The sequence below is a fragment of the Macaca nemestrina genome, chromosome 11 (assembly GCF_043159975.1).
Source record: "Macaca nemestrina isolate mMacNem1 chromosome 11, mMacNem.hap1, whole genome shotgun sequence".
Lineage (NCBI taxonomy): Eukaryota > Metazoa > Chordata > Mammalia > Primates > Cercopithecidae > Macaca > Macaca nemestrina.
In genome coordinates, this window is record NC_092135.1 from 6,556,450 (window position 1) to 6,581,322 (window position 24,873).

The 24,873-nt window shown below is 40.5% G+C and overlaps 1 protein-coding gene across 2 annotated transcripts in view; it reads right to left on the reverse strand.

Annotated features, from left to right (window-relative positions):
• The window catches only part of LOC105492445 (contactin associated protein family member 5), a 909,336-nt gene that overhangs the window by 400,679 nt on the left and 483,784 nt on the right, over positions 1-24,873 (reverse strand). For both annotated transcript variants that reach the window (XM_071072554.1, XM_071072553.1), the window contains exon 8: positions 13,931-14,195. In XM_071072554.1, coding sequence (XP_070928655.1) covers positions 13,931-14,195 — 265 coding nt within the window. The remainder of the gene's footprint in view (positions 1-13,930; positions 14,196-24,873) is intronic.

The following is a 24,873-nucleotide window of genomic DNA, read 5'->3' on the forward strand; positions in this document are numbered from 1 at the left end:
GGCAATATATGAATAATTGAATAAGGAAGTCTAAAAATGTCAGTTACATAGTAGAAGAGTATATTACTGTTACTAGTACCATTATGCTACAATTTAGAGCCTGAGTTATGTTTTCCTGGCACACTGTTTATCCATCAATTATCAAATTCTCTTAACTTTTTCCTACATATGGTAGATTGAATTCACATATGCCTTCAAATTCCCTGTCCTACTTTTGTTCTACTCCTTATCCCTGAAGCTGGGAATTTCTTTAATGATGCCCTTCTTTTCCCAGTCCTCTGTCTCTTTCTGATAGAGGACACCTTGCTAGATCCAACTATCTAAACTGCAAGGTTATCATCGACCTCACAGCAAATACTCCGCCACTGGGTCATGGAGCTCAGAGAATGAAAATGACACTGGACAGTCTATTGTTTCTGTAACCAAGTCTCCCTCTGTCCTTTCAGGCTATTTTCCAAAATCCTTACAAGAATTCTCTACTCAGCTAGATCATGTGTTCATTATGCTCTAAGTAAACATAGTTAGTGAACTGGGGCTTCCACACCCAGCCGCTGCTCCACCTATATGCTATCCTTACGATTTCCTCCTTTCAAAATCCATCCCCCAATCTTCCAAGGCCAAGTTTTTGTGTCAGCAAATTCTTTCCTAAACTGTACAGACAGAGAACATACGTTTTATTACTTTCTATCACAGCCACCTACCACAGTGCAGGGCATATAAAATGTGCTGAATGATTGATTGATTGAATACATGAATAAGTTAATAAATATGGAAATGAATGAAGCAGGCTTTCCTTGACTAGACTAGTGCGTGGTGAATTCTCTTTCTAAATTCCTGTAGCATCTGCAGTCGGATCTATTTATTTAGTTCATAATATTTACCACCTTGTGGTATTAATTAACAATCCGTCCATGTAAGTTTCCACTTCCCAGTGGGATGACAGGTACCTGGGGGTCAGAGTCTGAGTCATGTTTTGGGACCCCCCCACCAGCTCCAGTATCAGCAGAGCAGCATTCTGCCCTCTCCAAATGCTAATTGATGGATTGAGCATCAGACCAACTGAATCTCCACTGCCAAGTGTCAGCAGCAGGCCCTCTCGTGAGCATTGGCCATAAATCACGGTTAAACCTTTCCTAGTCATTAATGCCTGGCTCATATTTCAAGGTAACCTGGATCCTGAAAACCCATGATTGCTGCATAAAGGGAAAACATCTTGTTTTGCCATCCGTTAGGGTCTGTTAGGAAGTCACAATACATTTGTGGTTGATGGTGAAGGTGTGGTTTCCTTAGCAGACTTGAATGCTGAGATCAAACATCCACATGCTAAACATTAAGCTAAACTCAATAGAGTTATTTCCTTATTCTCTCCAAGATACAGCACAAACTCTGGGGTCCCTGACCAAAACGCTGCTTCATCTTTTGCCCTCTGGGCCCCAGGCATCTAAGCTTCTATAGTCTTACACCTCCAGTTCTTGTTCTATTTCTCATCTCTTATTAGAGCATCCGATCCTTCCCTCCTTATTTGGCCAAATTCTATTTATTCTTCAGAACCAAGCTGTGACATCTCCACCTCTAGAAAGCCTTCCCTTTCTCCCCTGTCCTGTTGTCTCTTCGCTGTGCTTCCCTGTGCATTATTCATTAATGCCTCTTTACTGTCTCTTCCAACCACGCCTATGAGCTCCTGGTGGGCAGTGCCCCCCTCCCAGGTTCAACCACAGTACTCAGTGCAGAGTAGATACTCCAAAAGTTTCCTAAAGCCAATGGGAGGAACCTAAGTTATATGAGAGAATTGTCAAAGTAAAAATTATAAAAGACAAAGGGAAGTGATAGCAGGTTTGACAAGATTAATCTGCTATGATAAAAAAAAATCTAGCTCCTGCAATTCCCTTTTGAGTGAGAGATAGAGAAAAAACAGTGAGTTAAGAAATACAATGTTTCCATTGTCATTAATCAAAACTTAAAAAGCTGAAGATGCCCAAGAAATCACTACTTTGGTAAACATTTCCAACCTTTGCTTGGTATCTTAAAGTTCAGGCAATTGCATTGCTCAGTTTTCCATAACACGAAATGCTTCATCATGTTATTATCTTCTGAAACTCGAACTCTGTGCTCAACCAGACAGCTTGTTGTGACAATCATAGCCGTGTGGCTATCCATGTTTTTGCCCTTGCTAATGGGATTTTCTCATTAACATTATCTTAGCTCAAATACTGAGGCATTAATGACAACTTAATTGAAGCAGAGGATGAAGCTTGCGGCCTCGTCATGTTTACTTGATGTGCAGGTGGTGGCTAGCTACAAATGGCTTATATGAGAAAGGACAATATTTGGGGAGCAGCTCTGTTAATTGCAGGGCTATAGCCTATAACCACCCAGCTGCCAACATTCCACACAGTACTTCCATCCTGCACAATGCAACTCTCCAGGCCGTCTCCCTACCCGTGGGAGCTCCCTTGCCCTTTATCTAATTAGTACTCCCCTGAGTATAGCTCTTTCCTGGGTTTGACACATTATGCAGAATATAATTGTTGTAACAGGAATGTTTGTTAAAAATCACTACCAACTCTTCTTTCCTTGTTAAAATTCTATCTTTCGGAAATGTTTTAGAGGTCAACTCCACTAGTTTATTCATGCGTGTAGCAAATAGTTATGGAAGATGTGTGGTAAGCAAGGTGTTGGACCAAGGCTTGGGCAAATAATGTACTTGTTTCCATGGTTGCTTACATTCTAGTGATGAGAAGTCACATTGGACAACAATTAAATAGACACATTAATATACATTGCATGAGGTGAATCGTGTCCCTGCAAAATGCATATGTTAAAGTCCCAACACCTAGTACCTGAAAACACAATTGTATTTGGAGACAGGATCTTTAAAAAGGTAATGATGGTAAGTTTCCATATGTTTGGTGTCCTTAGGAGCAGAAGGTATTTGAATACAGACATGTACAGAGAAAAGACCATGTGAAGACAGAAAAAAGACAACCATCTGCCAGCAAACAGAGGCCCTCAGAAGAAATCAATCCTGCCAACATCTGGATCCTGGATTTGTAGCCTCCAAAACTGTGAGAAAATATATTTCTGTTGTTTAAGACATTTAGTCCGTGATGTTTTCTTATAGCAGCCTGAGCAGATGAATACATACATATAAATACTTAGGGCAAACGTTACAAAGAAAAAAAAAAAAACAAAGAAACAAGGAACCTGGCCTGCTTTGAAAAAGTTTCTTGAGAAAATATCAATTGAGATTAAATTCTGAAAGCTAACGGGGTCATGTTGACCATAGCTACAGGATGACACATTTTATTTAATGTAAATGTAGTCAGTGCTCAATAATCATCAAATAAACATTCATTATGGCTGTTGATCCGAGAATGTCATCATATTTTGAGCTACAGAAAGAATAAGCAAGTCACAGAAGTCTACTGGCTATAGAAAATTAACTGATAGAAAGGATGGCTTAAATGTTTTTTACGGGTTTTTTTGGTGTTTGTTTTGTTTGTTTTGTTTCGTTTTGTTTGGAACACCTTCTCTCTAACTAGTACTGTTCAAGGAATTATCAAAAGAGTGAAACATCATAAGGTGGTTGAGGAAATATGATAAACACTATTGCTTGCTCCTAGGAATTAAATGGAATGAGCTGAGATGGCATTTTCAATAAGCCATTTGACTTGACTATAGACACTACTTCATGGTATTTTCTTGATTTCTGGCTCTTTGCTGGCCATGCTGCCTTTTGTCCAAAGATTTTGTCTGTCCCAGGTGATCAGCTTTCACCTTTGCTTTTTCAGTTAATAACGAGCAAGTGGTGCCAGCTGCCAGGGTCAGATCTCTTAGTTTGGATTCTCCCCCCTGCCCTTCTGGATTTAATTTGATTGTGCCAAAACCATGTCTTTAAAATGTAGACTCACTCCTTAATCCTGAAAATCCCAGTCTGAGTTTGATGCCTCTGGTGACATCAACGCAGTACACTGCGCATCTGGGAAGCTCTGGGGAGAAGATGCTTTAATGGAATCCGAAGTGGGCTCTCTGCCTGCCTCACTGCTGCTTGCTTTGCCTTCTGAAGAGATGTTCACACATACCAACCGTTAGCTGTAAGAAAGCCAGTTCCATAGCCAAAGACCCTTGCTGTGTCTCTGCCTGGATTTCTCTCTGCAGGAAATAGCTTCAGTACCTACAACTAATATTGCTCCTCTACTAACATAGTTTGAAGGCCTAATATATTTTGTTAACCCTCCTACCAACATAGGCAAACACACACACACACACACACACACACACACACACACAGAGTAGTCTACTGTGATTTAAGGAAGGTTGCAAAAAAAACCCCATTCGGGTTTGGATATTTGTCTCCTAATTCTCAACAGGTTGTGAAGAGTCATAGCATAACCTTTTTAAGACCAGGCAAGCAACTCATCCACAAAATCCATGGTATCAAAAAGAGGCTACGTCTACTTTTCTGACTCCACAAAGTGCACCGGAGTTTTGGGAGTTGGGAAGCATGACCTCTGGCAAGGGGCTTAGCCCTAGGTACTCCCAATCAATCAGGACCACTTACGCCAGTTTCAAAAGAAGAGCCTTGGGTTGATGATTTCTTCGTAAAGGGTGGGGTTGACCTACTGTTTTCCTTCAAGAAATCATGAATAGTGCTGGAGGGAGCATCCATGATTCTAGACTGATCCTCTCCTTCAGCAAATGAGGACAGTGAGGCTAACAGAGCAAGACTTACTCCTGTCCTACATCTGATTAGAGCACAGGCAGGCTGGAGCACAACCACTAAAGACTGAGTTCAAGCTCTTTGCCCAGAATGTCTGATATTTTGAGAAGCACTACAAAAAACGAAAACAAACAAACCAACAAAAACGTAAGCTAAAACTCCATGCCTGTTTCTTTCGATTTTCCTTGCCTTGTATTTTCCCGTCAGAAAAATTAAAATAACATTGAAATGTCAAATCCCTTTCAAATAATTAGAGTGGTGCCAGTTTTCTCTTAAGATTGCTTACCATTTCACATGACATTCAAAACATTCTGCCCTATTCCTCCTAAGAAAACAAACCAGGTGGTCTCCTTTACCTTTATAAAATGTCCTATTTTCTTAGTAATTCAGGTTGTTTTGAAAAATACTAAACTCCATTCTAAGCATCTTCATAAAAGCCTTTAAAACGGCAGCCACATCCTTCATTAAAAAATAGAGTGTGACATCTATTGCTCAATGAAAGGGTGTGGAGTTTGAGAGAGCCTCATGACCACATGACCATGTGAGAAGTCCCCATGGCACCTGGTACCTTATGAAAAGTATAAAAAAACCGGGAGCTTAAAATATATAAATTAGGTTATGCAGGTAGTTGATCATTCATTGGAGAATTGCCTAAATGGATTTTGTGGTAAGGTTCACAGTCCAGCAAGACTGCTAGAAGGTGTTCTCTGCTCCAGTGAAGCTCATGACTTTCCACATGGATCAGATCTTTCAGTTTGAATTCTGAGAGATCTAATCTTGATTGATGGGGCACAGGGGAAATTAGAATGGGAAAGCCTGCACAAAGCAGGGCAATGTCCTTAGAAGTAGATAGGCCCTTACTGAGGTAGACCTCATGTCACTTGGCAGCCTTCATCCTTCAATGATAATGCTTTTAAGCAATCAGTACTGAGCACCAAAAAAAAGTCTGAAGAAAGTATTACCTATTTTCGCAATGAATGTTGGTGTGTGTGTGTGTTGATACATGGATATATATATGGATATATATATGGGATATACATATGGATATATATGGGATATACATGTGGATATATATACGGGATATACATGGATATATATGGAATATACATGGATATATATATGGGATATATACATGGATATATATATGGGATATATACATGGATTATATATGGGATATATACATGGAGATATATATGGGATATATACATGGAGATATATATATGGGATATATACATGGAGATATATATATGGGATATATACATGGAGATATATATATGGGATATATATATGGAGATATATATGAGATATATATATGGATACACACACACACACACACATAATTTGCTTTTTTGTTTGTTTTTTTGATGGAGTCTTGCTCTGTCACCTAGGCTGGAGTGCAGTGGCCAATGAATATTTGCGTGTGTGCGTTGATATACGGATATATATAAAATTTACTTTTTTGTTTGTTTTTTAGATGGAGTCTCACTCTGTCACCTAGGCTGGAGTGCAGTAGCAGGATCTTGGCTCACTGCAATCTCCACCTCCAAGGTTCAAGCGATTCTCCGGCCTCAACCTCTCGAGTAGCAAGCAGCTGGGATTACAGGCATGTGCCACCATGCTCAACTAATTTTTGTATTTTTCGTACAGACGGGTTTCACCATGTTGGTGAGGCTGGTCTCCTGACCTCAAGCAATCCACCTGCCTCAGCCTCCCATATTATTTACTTGATAATATTATACAGTTAATTTTAGCTAAAATACACAGACTTTTATAAAGACAACAGACTTTCAATCTAGTGTGAATCCCAAGTAATACAAGAATAAGACCACCAAGTAAATTGTTTTTGAAGACACAGCTTTAGACCTAAATAGCCACTTTCCTTAAGAGCCTTTTGTAGATTATCTACAGATGTAAAGCAGAGTTTCTTTATAATTTGAGTTATTTAAGCAACGGACAGTATGAACAACGAATATGGAGAGCAGCAGGATACTGTGTAAAGACCATGAACTTGGGAATTCTAAGGAAAAAGCTGAGGTTGAACATCACTTTGGCTACTTTAACTTAAATTCATATTCTCAGTTTCTTTCTATGTGTGTTGGTATACTAACTGCCTTATAAAGTTTTATGAGTTTTTCTACAGTTTTGTATGACGAGCCCCTAGCACAGTGCCTAACTGGCAGAAGATCTTCAATGGCTGCTGGTTCTACTTTCACATCCCTTACAGTGAAAAGAGGTCTTCTAACTTTCCTCATACCCACATATATCAGGCTTGCAAAAAAAAAGGAGATGACAAAAATAGAAAATAAAGAAAAATACAAGAAAGGGATTCCACTGTTGTCCTTCATCTTCCTGAAACTTCATCTCTACAATAACTAAATTCAGATGTCTTCTATTTTGAGGATGCATTTACTTTGCAAGTCTCTCCTTGATCTTCAATGCAAAAATCCCTAAATCAGAACTACTTCCTTCCTAAAAAGCCGAGCACACTGTACAAAGCTCTGGGAACAGGGTAGAAGGTGTGAGGCATCATTGGACTGCCATTGCCAAAGGAATTACCTTCTCTTTTAGATCTAGGATGTTAGAACTAGTCTCAAATAAACCTTTGATTATCTGCATTCTCTGACCCATTTGGGACATACCAAGTGTCAAGTATAGCCCTGTTGACTCTCAAAAATTATTGGAACGATTGTCATTATTTTTTCATCGTTCATATGAGATTTTCATCTCTTATAAAGCAAATGTAAGCTCAAGTACTTTGAAAACAAGTTTCCTCAGAAATGTAAGGGAAGAGAAAACTGTTTTTGTTTGATTATTTGTTTGTTCTTCCTCCTCTCAGATGGGAAAATAGAAGAATACACAAAATCTTGATCCATTTCTAAAAACCATCAAATTCAAATTTTCTAAAAACATAGAAATTCTCCTTAGGAGAGAAGAGTTTTTGAGAACTCTGGCTGAGCATTTTAAAAACTTCTTTTTGCTTATATCAGTTTCTGAGAGGTGGGTCTGAAATAACTGATGATTTGTTCCCTTTCTGCAGTTGGGTAAGGTGGCAGCTCTTACAAGATTCTCTTTCGGTCATAAATGCATTTTAATGACTGACATGCGTTTAATAATACAGACAGCACCTAGATTTTTAAGAGCAATGTGCTGCCAGGGCCTTCCTTGTATTAAAATTTCATTTTTGACCTGAGGCCTACAAGTCTCTGTATTCAAAAACATCTCACCGATTCAAGAGAAACAGCTCAGTATCAGCTCACATTTTTCTTTTTCAAATAAGGAGGATTGAGGTTTAACTTTTATAATTCAGAACATGAAAAATATTGTAATTCTAAGTGATTAACTCACCTCCATTACTAGAAATCTAATAAATTTTATAAAAATCCTCTGACTGCACAAATTCATTCTTAACTTTTATGACTCTGTAGCATGAGGCCCCTTCTAGCTATATCTCTTGAGTCAGCACAGAAAGAAGAAAAATGTGTTAAATAGCTACTCAACACTTTGTGCAGTATTTGACATATATACTACCTCATTTAATTGCCAGCACCAACTTATAAAGTATAATTTTTTTTAAATCTCTTGTAATAGGCAATCTCTAAGATGATCCTGGATAATCTGTGCCTGTTAATACCCAAGCCCTGGTGTCATCCCCTCCATTTGGACATAAGCTGGGAATATTTACTTGCTTCTAAGGAATAGAATATGACAGAAGTGAGGAGATGCCATTTTCTATATTAGATTATAAAAAGACTGTGGCTTCTGTCTTGGGTGGTTTTTCTCACTCACCCTTGGCAGCCTTCTGGAGAGGGTCATGAGGAAAAGTTGGTAAAAGAAACCAAAATATTTCACCCCAAAATATACGTCTTTCACATATTTTGAGAGGGCTGTTCCGAAAGAAGCAGCCCTGCAAAGCTGTCTTTCATGGGGTACTTGCATCTGTAGAGAAAACTTGCATTGATACAACAAGGCTTTCTGGAGGTTCTCCCTTGTTTGGATTGAGGACTGAGAGTCTAAACATTTAAGAGTCTGGAAGAAACATTTGTCATTTATTCTCTCTAAGGGCTGATACCTGTATGGCTTCACCTACATTTTAAGACCACCTTGGTAAACAGAACCTCCTCGGTAAACAGAACCTCCTCTTCTCTCCCCTCAATTACCTGTCATGCCATCATAACCTGATTTACTATCTCACCTGTGTTTTGTTGCTGTTTTTGTCATTGTTTTGTGTTTTTGAGATGGGATCTCATTTTGTCACCCAAGCTGGAGTGCAGTGGCACGATCACACCTCACTGCAGCCTTGGCCTCCCTGGGCTCAGATGATCCTCCTACCTCAGCCTGCCAAGTAGCTGGTACTACAGGCAGGCACCCACATGCCCGGCTAATTTTCAGTTTTTTGTAGAGATGGGGTTTTGCCATGTTACTCAGGCTGGTTTTGAACTTCTGGGCTCAAGAGATCTGGACTCCTTGGCCTCTTGAAGTGGTAGGATTACAGGCGTGAGCCACCGTGTCTGACCCATAACATGATTTTGGCCATGCTCTAAACCCCAGTTCTTTCTGTAATCTCAAGGTGGTATAAAGGCATCAACCATCTGCCATTTCTTTGGGCTTTTATATTTTGTATGTCTTTGTGACTCCTGTACACATGTGTGCATGTAATAAAATGTGTATGCATTTTTTTCCTGTTAAGTTGTCCATTATTCATTTCTTATATAGATTCAAGTTATTTTTAAATAACTTGAGGGGAAAAAATATAAACTTCCCTACATGTGGAAGTGGATTTTCTGAAGCCTGCCTGAGCACATGAGTTTGGAAGCAGATCTTCCTCCACTGAACCTTGCCATGGCTGCAGTCCCCATTGGCAATTCAACTATGACCTTATGGGAGACTCTGAGCCAGTCACCCAGCCAAGTTGTCCCTGGATTTCTGATCCACAGAAACTAAGACACAATAAATAATGTTTTCAACCATTAAATATTGCTGTCACTTGATATGCAGCTATAGATAACTAATACACTTCAGTTTACATATGAGACAAAGTTTATCCAGGGCCACAGGAAAGGAAGGAGAAAATGAATTAATACTTTTAAACTTGACTGCCTGACTTCCAGACTCAGGCCTTTCTGCTATGCTCAGGGGTTCAGTGGGCCATTTTGTTCGCCTATGGACATTTGAATGTCTCCCACGGTCTGACATGACCATAACTATGAGAAAAGAAAAACAGCTCAGAGCAGTCTGAAATATGCAAATGATGCAAAGTATATTGGGCCCAGAGAGACATGAGTATGAAACTTCAGTCACACACCCTTCCCCTGAGCTCAAGGCACCCATGCTCCAGGCGATTGTTCAAAGTTATTTTTTTCCTGACTACCTGCCTCACCCATTATCTTCTTGCTCCTGGAATCTGTGATACAAAGAACAATGCACAGGAAATCCTTAGCCGGTATGATTTTAATGTACATTTCTGATAAACAATACAGAAACTACCTCTTTTTCGTCTTTAAAAATCTGCTTCTAACTGTAGCTAATCAGAGCATACATTCAGGGCAACTTGAATCTATATTCCCAGGTTGCAATACTCAAGCTTGGCCCAAATAAACTATCTATTTATATTAATATTGCCTTGGCTTCTTCCTTTTAGGTCGACAACTATTAAGTCATATCCTTTACAATTTAACTCAATTTTTGCTAAACTACTTGGATAAAAAATCCATGCAGTCCAGTTGAGAGAAAGGCATCTAAATTAAATTGTAGTATAATCCATGATGGATGTTGACCTGCGGTGAAAAGCAGAGGGAGATTTTTATTCAGACTGTTTATTCAGGGAGACTTCTGAAAGAACTTCATCCTTCTGAAAGAACTTCATCTATCAGCAGCTGCAGCCCAATCCCTGCTCAATCCTTGGCATGTGAGATTTGACCTCAATGAGTATTTGTCACCTTTGTAAATACACCGCTGCTTGAAGAACATCAGATATTGGTAACATAACAGAGAATGAGGGAGAGACTTCCACTGTTCCATGTTGAAGAAACAGCAGCTGGAGGAGCCAGGGTATCGAAAAATACAATTTGTTCCTAGACCTGCTGCATATTGCTAGACAGTAAGATCTGTAGTACATGGCAATGAAACAGTGCTTCCCAAACTTTGGCCATTTGAGGACCATTTAAAAGTGTTCCCATTCCCTGGTGCCATATGTACTTGCATTTACTTAATATATTTAAAGAAATAAAGAGTATTCAGTTAGGAAAAGAAGAAGTCAAATGGTCCCTGTTTGCAGATGACATGATTGTATATTTAGAAAACCCCATTGTCTCAGCCCAAAATCTCCTTAAGCTGATAAACAACTTCAGCAAAGTCTCAGGATACAAAATTAATGTGCAAAAATCACAAGCATTCTTATACACCAGTAACAGACAAACAGAGAGCCAAATCAGGAATGAACTTCCATTCACAATTGCTTCAAAGAGAATAAAATACCTAGGAATCCAACTTACAAGGGATGTAAAGGACCTCTTCAGGGAGAACTACAAACCACTGCTCAGTGAAATAAAAGAGGACACAAACAAATGGAAGAACATACCATGCTCATGGATAGGAAGAATCAATATCGTGAAAATGGCCATACTGCCCAAGGTAATTTATAGATTCAATGCCATTCCCATCAAGCTACCAATGACTTTCTTCACAGAATTGGAAAAAACTGCTTTGAAGTTCATATGGAACCAAAAGAGAGCCCGCATTGCCAAGACAATCCTAAGTCAAAAGAACAAAGCTGGAGGTATCATGCTACCTGACTTCAAACTATACTACAAGGCTACAGTAACCAAAACAGCATGGTACTGGTACCAAAACAGACATACAGACCAATGGAACAGAACAGAGCCCTCAGAAATAATACCACACATCTACAGCCATCTGATCTTTGACAAACCTGACAAAAACAAGAAATGGGGAAAGGATTCCCTATTTAATAAATGGTGCTAGGAAAATTGGCTAGCCATAAGCAGAAAGCTGAAACTGGATCCTTTCCTTACTCCTTATATGAAAATTAATTCAAGATGGATTAGAGACTTAAATGTTAGACCTAAAACCATAAAAACCCTAGAAGAAAACCTAGGTAATACCATTCAGGACATAGGCCTGGGCAAAGACTTCATGTCTAAAACACCAAAAGCAACGACAACAAAAGCCAAAATTGACAAATGCGATCTAATTAAACTAAAGAGCTTCTGCAAAGCAAAAGAAACTACCATCAGAGTGAACAGGCAACCTACAGAATGGGAGAAAATTTTTGCAATCTACTCATCTGACAAAGGGCTAATATCCAGAACCTACAAAGAACTCAAACATACTTACAAGAAAAAAACAAACAACCCCATCAAAAAGTGGGCAAAGGATATGAACAGACAGTTCTCAAAAGAAGATATGCATATAGCCAATAGATACATGAAAAAATGCTCATCATCACTGGCCATCAGAGAAATGCATATCAAAACCACAATGAGATACCATCTCACACCAGTTAGAATGGCAACCATTAAAAAGTCAGGAAACAACAGGTGCTGGAGAGGATGTGGAGAAATAGGAACACTTTTACACTGTTGGTGGGATTGTAAACTGGTTCAACCATTGTGGAAAACAGTATGGCGATTCCTCAAGAATCTAGAACTAGAAATACCATATGACCCAGTCATCCCATTACTGGGTATATACCCAAAGGATTATAAATCATGCTGCTATAAGGACACATGCACCTGTATGTTTATTGCGGCACTATTCACAATAGCAAGGACTTGGAATCAATCCAAATGTCCATCAGTGACAGACTGGATTAAGAAAATGTGGCACATATACACCATGGAATACCATGCAGCCATAAAAAAGGATGAGTTCATGTCCTTTGTAGGGACATGGATGTAGCTGGAAACCATCATTCTCAGCAAACTATCGCAAGAACAGAAAACCAAACACTGCATGTTCTCATTCATAGGTGGGAATTGAACAATGAGATCACTTGGACTCTGGAAAGGGAACATCACACACCAGGGCCTATTATGGAGAGGGGGGAGGGAGAGGGCTGGCATTGGGAGTTATACCTGATGTAAATGATGAGTTGATGGGTGCTGACGAGTTGATGGGTGCAGCACACCAACATGGCACATGTATATGTATGTAACAAACCTGCACATTGTGCACATGTACCCTAGAACTTAAAGTATAATAAATAAATAAATAAATAAATAAAAATTTAAAAAAATAAATAAAATTAAAAATATATGTATACACGTATATATTTTAAATGATGTTTTAGATTTACTGATTTTTACATGAAATATAATTTAGGGGCTATCCAAACTTCCATGCTAATGTGGTTTAAGAGGAGAATATAGATTTGGAAGTCAGACAAATTCAGGATAAAATCCCAGCTCCATCACATAGGAACATGAGATTTGCAAGTGATTGCCATGACTTCTGATTTCCTCACTTATTAAGTGAAAAATAGTAACTTCCTTCAGTGAGCGTGTCTGTATGAAACATGCCATGTTTGTAGAGAACCTAGCAGAGAGTCCTAGAAATGGTCTAGATTGTGCTAAATACTCCCAGGTAAGAATTCTTATTCCCATCTTTCCAATGAGACTGCTAAGAGACTAAGAAATTTAAGCACTTAACCAAAGTTGACATAGCTAATTCTAAATTCACTTTTTTGTTTTGTTTCCTACTAAGAGAAAAAACAAAACAAAACAAAACAAACAAAAAAAAAACGCTGGCCAGGCACGGTGGCTCAGGCCTGTAATCCCAGCACTGTGGGAGCCCGACGTGAGCAGATCATGAGGTCAAGAGATCGAGATCATCCTGGCCAACATGGTGAAACCCCATCTCTACTAAAAATAAAAAAAATTGGCTGGGTGTGGTGGTGTGGAGGCTCCACTCTGGAGGCTAAGGCAGGAGAATCACTTGAATCCAGGAGGCGGAGGCTGCAGTGAGCTGAGATTGAGCCACTGCACTCCATGCATTTTAAAGATGGCAAGACTACATCTTAAAAAAAAAAAAAAAAAAAAAAAAAAAAGCTGCCTCTTCAGAGTTGGAGTAAATTTGTGAATACTGGGCTAACCCACATCCTTGAGATTTGGATTCTGTATGTTTTTGTCAGGACCTCAACCTTTGTCAACTTGGATAAATAAGAAACTGATCCAGAGTGTCAGCAGACAGTACCTGTGAGGATTTCAGCTACACGTTCTGTCATTTTCTGAATCACGAGTTTCAGGATTCCACTCTCCAGGCTCAGCAGCAGGGTCCCCGAGCCTTCAGACAGCTCTGTGGACAGAAGCAGACCATCCTTGTTCCATGTTCGAAACTGGAAACTCACTGAGAGCCCATCAATTTGGGGGGTGCCGGGCAGCAGCAAATAGCTGCCACTGGAGTTGACAAATGTGATGGGCACAATCTGTGGTTCGGAGCAGGAAAAAGTGACATTGCCCTGGAAAACAATAAAAGTCAAACATATAAAAGCCATTTTTTATTCTGCAATCTGACAGCTGATATAAACGACCACCTGGGAGCTGACCTTAATTTCAGGATCATTTCACATTCAGCGGCAAGATCTTAAAGAAGAAAAAAATGTCGGCTTTGTTCAGACACACTCACAAGATCATTTTCCATTCATGTGTTAAGGATCACAATGCTATCTGCAAAGAGGGCCATCCGAGAGTCCCAGAAAGAAGGGGGATGGAAGCATCCACACTTTCTAAGGGGTGTACAAGTAATTACATTTACTCATTATATAAATACCTATGGCAAGTCAACTATGTGCCAAGCTCACAATGTGGACATCAGCTCCCGCGGGAGCCTGGCAGGAGAAATAACTGGACAAGCGAAGGTTATGCGAGGGAAAGCAAAACAAAGGAAGGAATTAGGGAAGGGGTGGAGTACCTTGACTAGCCTTTTCAGTCAAGGGCACTGTTTGTGCAAAGGCTTGAAGAAATTAGCAAAACAGCATCCCTAAGGAATTCCAGGGAACCTGCCATTTCTAAGTAGTTAGCGGGACAGGAAGGTCCAACTAGCCTAAAGGAGGTAAGTCTGGAAAGGTGAGTAGAGGCAGAGCTGGAAAGTCCTCTGCTGCTTCCTGAATAGTTTTCTTTCAAACTCAGAAACAGTGCAGTGACATGGGCCAAATATTTAACTTAGTAAAAGTATTTTCAATAACATAGATGAGGAGTGGATGAGAAGACTTGTCTCGGGGAATATTAAGTGTGTATCGAACCCAAAAGAAGAGTAAGAAGATTATTCTTTGCATAGCAAAAAAGGGTAAAGATCCCACAAGAGGAACGCCCTAACCTGAATGGCTACCTGAATTTAACTTTCCACTGCGGTGGCCTGGTGGCAGAGTTAGATACGTAGTGTGGTTCTCAGTCCTGGAGCAGGGGAATGGTTCAATTCCAAAATCCTCTACCCAGAAAAACATCTGCAGGTCCCAACCATGTTTATTTATCATAGTCTCGTATTCTTGAAAATGAATAACAGTCCCCAAACAAACTTCTACCAGTAGCACATTTCTAATGATTCATCCATCAATCACAGTGCTATGAGCATATTATTGCATGAATCATTTGTTGTAGTTGTTTAGATGTTTTCTTCCCTTTAGGCTAGATCCTCACAAGTTAATTAACGTGTCAAAGGGTAAGGCCCTTGATATCCATCAAGCAATCACCCACAGTATATATCACTCCACTGTGCCAGGCAATAGGATAGGCACTTACATACATATCTTGTGAATTCTGCACAACAATGCCATAATGGATTATTTTCTTCATTTAAAGGATGCACAAACCAGACTTAGAATAAACAACTTAGCAAAAGCCACGTGCCTAGTTAGCAGGGATCATGGAAGACAAACCCTTGTTCATCTAACTTGGAGGCTTTTGCTTTTAGCCACCATCTCTGATACCTCCATCCTCTGCACTGAGTGCCACCATTAAAAAAAATCCACCAACTCGCTCTTGGTATCTCACAGTTGTTTTAATTTGCATTTTTGGATCTCTGGTAAATTCACTTTCAAGAATAAAAACATCACCAATGATGGCCAACTCATCGTGGCAGGGCTGTCTTTTGGAAGAAGCCAAATCACACATGCTCTGCAGAGAAGCTAGGAAGTAGTAATAACTTTTATTTATCTTCTTCTTTCCTAAGGTCAGTATCATTTTTGTAAAAACAAATCTGCCAGAGAATAGCTGCATTCAAAGTCTGAGGTTGTGTGGAGTGGGAATGTTCACAAAGATGAAGAAGGCAAAAGCATAGGAGGTTGCGAAAGTATCCCCTTCCCCGGAGTTATCTAACACCCAGTTTAGCTTCACCTAAACCCTCTTCTGAGTGTTCTCTGGATCAAAGCCATGGAAGGTGGCTTCAGGACAGTGGGGTACTAGAGGACCTGAGATTCTTTCCTTATTTGATCAGTTTGCTCACATTTGAGCAGAGGTCTGGCTCTCTTTCCTCAGTCTCCCTTCATTTCATTGTTTAATTGGCCCAACTTCTTGCGCACAATTCAGGGTTGCTCAGAATCTAAGGAGTTCCTGGATTAGTCCGCCAGAGCAAGGGCTTTAAATAAACACCTTCAGAGATTGTCACTGTTAAGATAAGGTTGTGAGTGGGGATGCACACCTAGCTCAACAGAGAGCAGGAAAACTTTGAAATGCATTGGGATATGCTTTCTATCCTTGGACAGTTTCCTCACTCACCTTAGGCCAGCTTCTCTCTCCCTTCCCCCGATTCCCTTCACACTTCCCTCTATCATTCTTGCCCCTATGCAGCCACTCCAGCTGTCTAAAACTTCTTTGTCTTTAGCGCATGCCTCTACTATATTCTCCAAGGGCAAATCCAAAGGCAAGTAGAAGAGAAAAGATGTGGGTGGATGGGAAATTCCTTCTACACAGAATCTGACCCAGCTCTCTGGGCGCACGTGAATGTTTGCTGTTCAGCTTCCTGTCACACAGCTGCTGTGTGCCACTTTTCTGACAGTCCTGTCTCAGCTTACTGCTGGCAGAAATGACGTACGGTATTGAGGGCCATTGGTGCCACCTCCATTCACCAAAGGGAGGCGAAAAAAGAAAAACGAGCTGCGTGTAAAAATGCTACTTTTGAAATCAACGTGGACTGACCATTTTCAATAGTGCCATTTGTGTCTCCAGAATCTGTCTCAAGACGGCATGTGAGGAAGTTCCCGCTGGCCATTTAGAAAAGCCATGAGAGAAGACATTACTTTAGAATTCTGTCAAAGGAGACATGGCAAATGGTCAGTGGCCTCTAATCCCTTTGAATCCCTTTCTTCAGATATCATTCCTCCTAATCCCAAGAAGGGCGCTTCATTCCCCAAAACCCCTTTGTCCCTCTGTATGTTTAATTCCATTTAAGGTTTCAACATTCATTCAAGATTTTTCAAATATTATAAAATTGTGCTAAGCACAAGTTAGTTGTACACATAAACGTGACCTGATCCTTTGCATGCTATAGTAATTCAATTCACTTTATATACTTACTCTAATTTACTGTAATTGGTACAAAGTATGTCTGGCAGGGAAGGGTGCATTGATCAAACCTTCAAGGTAAAACCACTGGCTTTGACCTCATAAGTGAGACTGAAAGGAGGTCAGTGAGCTACCCTGGGTCCTTTTTCCCTCCCTAGATTTTATAAGAACTATAGGGTCTTTCATTGTCCAAAAAAGGAAGTCACTCTTTAAGGAAGGAATGAAATTCTTGCTGTCTGAGTGCTTTTCCTTACCACACTCCTCAAGCTCCAGTTGAACCGTGGACTCCTCTGTCTGACTGTGACTGCCATTCAAGATGATAATGAGACCTCCTCAGGGCAGCAACTGCCACAAGTCACTGGTTCCTCCAAGTGTCGTCTCCTGTTGTTCCTAAGATGGTAGTTCTTAGTGCCCTATAGTTTCACTCTCATATGTGCCCCTTCTCCAACAATCAAGGTGTTCAGAAGTGCTGGGCCAAAGATGGAGTAGATGTTTGTCCCTGGGGTTCCCCAAACTATGTCTTTTTTTTTTTCTGACAAAAGACTCTTTCCTTGAGCTAACTCTAGTCAGGCTCCTCTGAGTCCTCCTTTGGACTAGGTGTGACGTTGGGCTCTGTCCATGGCCCATTTTTTTTCCAGTTTTAGCAAGAATTCTGCAGAGTCAGAATACAAAACCTCCCACCTTGGTCTGACCTCCTTGGATATATTATCACACTTGCCTGCCTTCAACAAAGCTCCTGTTGGGCTAGTTTAGAAAGAAGTACCCCACCTCTAAGGAATTTTCCATTCCCTGACCCCCACCCTACTCCGTGGCTATAAATCCCCACTTTTCTTTATTGTGCTCAGTCTTTGCTCCCACTATAAAACCCCATTTAGTAGCCCCCCTTATCATCTTTAACAATTGTAATGAATATTTTTTTCCAACACTTCTCTACAGACCCACTACAGTCTTTTCTCGGTCAGCTCTGCTGTGCCATGCGGTGCCCGGATTAAACATTATTTCTGGGTGTGTCCCTGTGTGTTTCTGGATGAGATTAGTATTAAAATTGGTGGACTTGGCAAAGTACAGTGCGCTCCCCACTGTGGATGTGTATCATCTACTCCGCTGAGGGCACAGAGCAAAATGCAAAGGAAGGAGGAATTTGTACCTTTTTGTTTCCTTCCTCCCTGCTTGATCGAGAAATTTCATCTCATCTTCTCCAGCCCTCCGGCTGGGATTTACACCTTCTGGTACTCAGGCCTTCAAACACAGACCAGCACTGACTTTCCTAGGTCTGTAAATCATTGGTCTTCCCAGACTCTGTAGTGCAGTGAGCCAATTTTTCATCATAAATCTCAATCTCTCTTTCAAATCTATTTCTCTTTCATATCTGCATTCCACATATATAGAGATCCTGGCCCTACTTTTCTGGAGAACCCTGATTCATACCAATAGCCATGTGGGAGAGTGAGGAAAGATAACAGATCCATGAGAAATTTGCAGGTACAACTGATAGAAGGTGCTGACTGGGGAAGGGGCTGGAGGGGCAAGCATGGTTCCCATTCTTCCCTGAGAGCACAATGGATTTCAAACAGGAAAGCACAGATGGCTGCTGACTACTGATAGACCGTCACCTCCCTTGGATTGTGTCCCCGGTCATCGGCACTACCCTCACTAGAGTGAGGAGATACACTAACAGCAAAGCTGTCCTCTAGACACACGCTGTGCCTTCCTCCCTCCACCAGGCATGACCTCTTCATTCTTCTGCACCCTCCACCCCCACTTTTGTTCTGCAGGGCCCAGTAAGCCTTCTGGGCTTGCCCATGCCCAGTCCTTTCCTGACATCCATCTCACAGTGGCTGCCTTCTCCACGGGCTTCCGGTGGTGTGTGCTACCTGTGGAAATCTATTATATTTCTTCTACTGCCTTGTAGTAATTAGCTACTTTTTGATAACTGCCCGTGCCTTATATAACAGGTTTACAATTTGGTATAGAGCATCTTGCTCTGAATTCTAAAGAAAGTAAGAGTGTTAAATTTAGGCAGAACTAGATTCCTGTTACAAATATTTACTGAAAAAACCATGCCTTTCTCTGGTCCTCATTGTTTCCTTTATAATCTGGGGAATAATAGTAGAGGGATGATTTAAGACCACATGAGACCACGTGCAACATGTCTAGCATTGCTCCTGGCTTATTATTTTTCTCTCTTCCCAGGTCTGACTCTTTTCTTGGTGGCCAGAGGTGAGTCACTTCTAGAGGCTTAGGTTTCTTTTTTGTAACCTGAGGCAATTGAACTGGAGGGCCCTAATATTCCTACTTGTTCCCCTAACCTTGGGTATCTGAGGCTGAAGACCCACATCTTTACCATCTGTCTTGTCTTTGGAGAGGATTTAGGGATGATCTGAATCATTCTGTTGTTGGCATGAGAAGTGTAACCAAGTATTTACATTTTAGAAGACTTTTTCTTTGAATGATTCAGGCTCTAAAGAGGAAAACTTAGGCCTCTTCCCTAGTAATTCCTGTCTCGATGCAGGAAAGAGGGCAAGAATCACCATACATGATAATTATATTAAAATAAAAAGGAAGTGAGCAAAAGATGATATAGTTTTACATGTTAAAGAAATAAGAAGGCAAGCGTGGTAGCTCACATCTGTAATTCCAGCACTTTGAACGGCTGAGGTGGGAGGATCACTTCAATCCAGGAATTTGAGACCAGCCTGGGCAACATGATGAGACCCAATCTCTATTTAAAAAATAAATAAGAAACCTGATATTTTAAATCACACTTACGAGAGTATAATAACCAATTGACTGATTATGTTTTCCCCCGCTCCCCCTCCCCAGAAACTGGAGCCTAAAATATTTTACAAAGAGAAAGCTAGATTAATGCTGAGCTGTATGAGGAACCAAAATGGTTGTGACTTTCTAGCAGAAGGCAAAATGGGAGAAATTATATGTGACCACTTAGACAGGTGCCAGTTCAGGGGCTATGCAATGAAAACCAGAAGGAAACCACGAGACAGAACGAAGTTCCTGAGCAGCGCCTTCCTTGAAGACGTATTCAGGTCATTCTGCCACCAAACCAGAAGTGCGCCGAATGCTGATGGAAATCCAATGAAACCCATCCACCTAAAAGCTTGCCTCTGTGGCAGAGAAACTCATCCAAAAGGAGGTATTGCAGTAATAGCATAATTACCGCGATCATCTCATGACTGATGGACGGGAGTGTCATGGCAGAAGGTTTCCTTCCTCAAGACTTTTGACACAGAGAACACAGTAGTACTTAAGTCTTTGTCATGTGACTCCAGAACCAATCGAATGAATTGACACTTATCCATTACACAGAGGAACAACTTCAGAAGATGCTGCTCTGCTGACAGACACAAGGATGGAACCACTGCAGTGATCTGAATGTGACTGTATAATAGAGAGAATAGACTGAAATGTGTTGAACAGCGAGCTCAGGCCTCCATGTTAGTCAAACATTCCTAAACCTGGACTCTCTTATATTCATTGATCACTGGGTATTTTAGCCAGGTCTCAGCACATGGCATAGAAGCCATAATTTACTAAGCTAGAACAAGTACCTATCAGAACTGAGAAGAGAGACATTCTTAACAAATGGCTTCATTGGTACTCATTTCCTGGCTTTATGATTAAACATAATCCTTTGGTTATTTCACTGAAGATCATTGATTTACATGAAATACTTTAGACCTTAGCAACAAAAGACAATTCTGCTTGAATTTCCCATTTGGATGTTGGCTTTGCCTTATATCTCTGCTAGGACTCCATCCTCTTTCAAGACTTTTACTGACTTACTTGCCAACCCTAGGTTGGCTGCATAGACAATAGGTTACGCTAAAGTGAGCCATCACTGATAAATGGCTAGAGGTATTTCTATTAGGGGGCATTATTCCTCTAGTCAAACATTGAACATTGGCCAGTTATTTAAGATATTCAAGCACATTCCTTTTGGACTCATTTTACTACCCAAAGACACTATTACTATTTACTATTAGTCACTGAAGCCATTTAGCTATTCTGTGGAAAACTCCAGAAAGTTGTTGGCTGCTCTGCTTTAAATGAAAACCTGAAAATAAAAAAGCTATAAATAAAAAGCATGTGAGGACCATGCAAGATCCAAAGTCTCTAGCAGATTCTCAACCAGGCTGTCACCACTGCTCCCTGACTCTCTTCCCCTAAGGCTTCACGTCACCCTTCAAACACTGCTTATCAGCTCAGCAGTAAAGCTCTGGTTTGACCTTGAGTCACCTGGGAAGAATAAAACAAGAATAAGAGACTACTCTCTATTGAAAAAAGACCTGAGGTCATAGATCCAGGTAGCTGGGGATAGGCTACGACTAAAAGGAGAGTGCATCTGAATCCAGTCTGGTGACCAAGGCAGAAGCCAGAAAATGGCAATGCCTGGGTGGGCGAGGAAGGTGGAAGGCAGACAGATAGTCTACTCCCATTGAGACTCCTCCACTGTAGGGACAATGAGGTCCTGATACATCCTTCATTATTCCTGAGAGGAAATAATAAGTCAGGTGTGGCTGGCCCACCACTCAAGGTGACTAATTTTTAAGACCTGAAGAGAATACAGCAGGCCCAGCTTGAAGTTCTGCTTACCTTGACTATTTTTCAAGTTTCTTATGTGTGACACTTCCAAGGGTTACATTACTGTGCTGAGTTGTTATTTACAAAACTTTTTCATTGTGGGTGTTTGTTTTGTTTTTAATCATCATCTAGACATCACAACACCCTGGTGTGTAAAAAATAAAGCTGGCAGTGCAAAGCTGAGCTTCAATCATGAGGCATCAAACAAAGCCAATCAAGCATTTATAAGCTGGAGAAAATGATCTTAATTCAATCTAATTTGCGGGGAAAGATTTCAAAGCCAGTTCTTGATTTTCCAAATGAGTACAACCATTTCTAATTTGATTTGTCTGAGAACTACCAGCACTGACTGGCATGCTATCAGCAAATATAGGGAAAAGGCTGCCCTGCGAGCTCAAGCTACCCTCCTATTCTCAAACTCAGGGAGACTCAGGAATCAAATGAAGGCTCTTTTTCATTTTTGGGAAAGACAGGCTCCTTCCTTTTTTTTTAAATTGACTTATTGAGCAGTTCTCTATTAAGCAGCTCATATGGGCCACCTTGACTCTCACGACTAAGGATACAGTGAAGGAGTGAGACAGACTCAGATCTGCCCACCTGGAGCTTACATGGCAGCAGGATAAGGGTCATGGAACATGTCATCACAGCTATGACCAAGTGCCATGAGGGAGACGTGTATTCTGCTGGGAGAGCATGTAACAAAGCATTGTAACAGGACTTCGTGAGGTGCCTTTGGATTTGACCTTTGTAGGACAAGTAAGAAGGAATGAAGCTGGGAATACGACTTGGGTGGAGGAAGAGAAAAGAGGGAAGGACAATTACTGAAAAGAAGGCCATAATGCATGTTAGGAATTTAAGTGAAACTAAACACGTGGCACTACTATGGACAGGCAACATTCTGCCTCTGCCAAAGGAGGCTTTCAAGGGTAAAGATCATGCACATTGGGGTTTCATTTGAGAGACATCCAGGAGAGACACACTTTTAGAATTGGAAGGAAGGCCCTGCTAATGGCCGTGGTGCGTGGACAGGCTGGAAGACGGTTCGCTGCATCGCCTTTCCTCTGGCCTCCCAGCAGCTGCCTAGGCACAGGCACCAGTAAACGGGGACCTACTAGAGGCACATGCTGCCTTTGGCCTCAGAGACTGTCTCTTGTCTTTGCTTTTTTTTTTTCGCCCTCCCAAATCTACTTTTTATTATCTGTTAGCAAATATTGCACAAAGCTATTTGGAACTGTGAATCAAGAAGCTCAAAAATATTAATACGCATTTTGACACTCTACTTTCACTTCTAGAAGTCCCCAGGAAATAATTTGAAATTGGACTAAGATTTACACACTGAGAACCATTATTTATAATAATACAAAACTGGGTCTGAAATTATAGAAATATTTAAGTAAATTATGGTACATGTATATGAAAAACTCTTTTGCCACCACTAGTAGCGATGTTTATAGCAAGCAAGAAAATTGCTTAGAACATTAAATTGAACAAATAGAATACAAATTTACACATATGAATCAGGTGAAATATACCTATATAAATATGTAGGCACAGAAGCATGACTAATATACTAAATAGTGGCTCTTTCTGGGTGGTAGAATTATGGCAATTTTTATTTCCATACTAAAATATTTTGTATTTCCAATGTATTTGAAATAAAGAGATATAGCTTTATACTAGGAGTTTCAGTTAAATAGTATTCTGTATGTGAATTCATTTGAAGGCTTTCATGACAAAAATATTCAGGATCAGTAGTTGCTATTAGAAAATTAGTGTAGATTACTGAAAGAAATGATAGAAGATAGTCCAGGTAGGAATAGAACCAGCTAGGCTTGAAACCCAATGACTACTACCTTTCAAATGATTTTTACTCTTGCATAATTTCAAAATTGCTTGTCTCCTCTACCGCAATCTTTAGTCATGTGTCTAGTCTACTCACATAAGATAAAAATAACAAGTCATTATCATAGTAAGGTGTGATGGTTAAATGTAGGTGTCAACTTCACTAAATTAAGGAATACCTAAAAACCTGGTAAAGCATTATTTGTGGGTGTGTCTGTGAAGGTGTTTCCAGAGGAGACATGTGAGTCTGAGTGCAGTAGGAGGGGAAGATCTGCCCTCAGGGTCGGCAGGCACCATCCAACCTGCTAGGGGCCTAGAGAGAATAAAAACAGAGAAAAAAATGAACATATTCATCTATCTACAGGAGCTAGGATATACTCTTCCTCTTCTGTCCTTGTACAACAACTCCAGGCTCCTCAGCCTTTGGACTCTAGGTCTTACACTGGTGTGCCCCACCCCCTTGGGTTCTCAGGCCTTTGGCCTCAGCCTGAGAGTTACACTATTGGCTTCCTTGGTTCTCCAGCCTTCAAACTTGGAGTTAGTCATGCTGTAAACATTCCAGCGTCTCCAGCTTGCACATGGCCTGTTGTGAGTTCTCTCAGCCTTAACAGCCATGTGAATCATTTCCCCTAACACACACACACACACACACACACACACACACAGACACACACATACACACACAGTCTCCTATTGATTCTCTCTAGGGAACCCTTACTAACACATAAGGCTAAAGGAAATGGAGTGTGTGTGTGTGCGCGCGCACACACGCGCGTGTGTGTGTGTCTATGGTTTCCTTTTGTCTCCAAACTACTTTTTTTTAGCCCACAAACAAAACAACTGTCCACTTCACATACAAGTATATGTTGCTTTTCTAGACTAAATTCACTTTAATAAGGATTAAATATTCTTAGCTCTGAAAATATGAGTACCTTTGTTCTTGAGTAAAGATATAAAAAATAGTAGGTGTGTGTGAAGGGCAAGTACCATCAACTGGCCTGGAAAACAAAACAAATTTTCAGCCCAATAATGAGTATGTTATAGAAGTCAACTTCTCAATTTAATCAATAATATTTATAACATAGGAAGGATCATATGTAATTATCTTTAATGAAGTACTTTTAAGTTAAAACATTAATTAAGACAGGGTGCGGTGGCTCACACCTGTAATCCCAGAATCTTGGGAGGCTGAGGCGC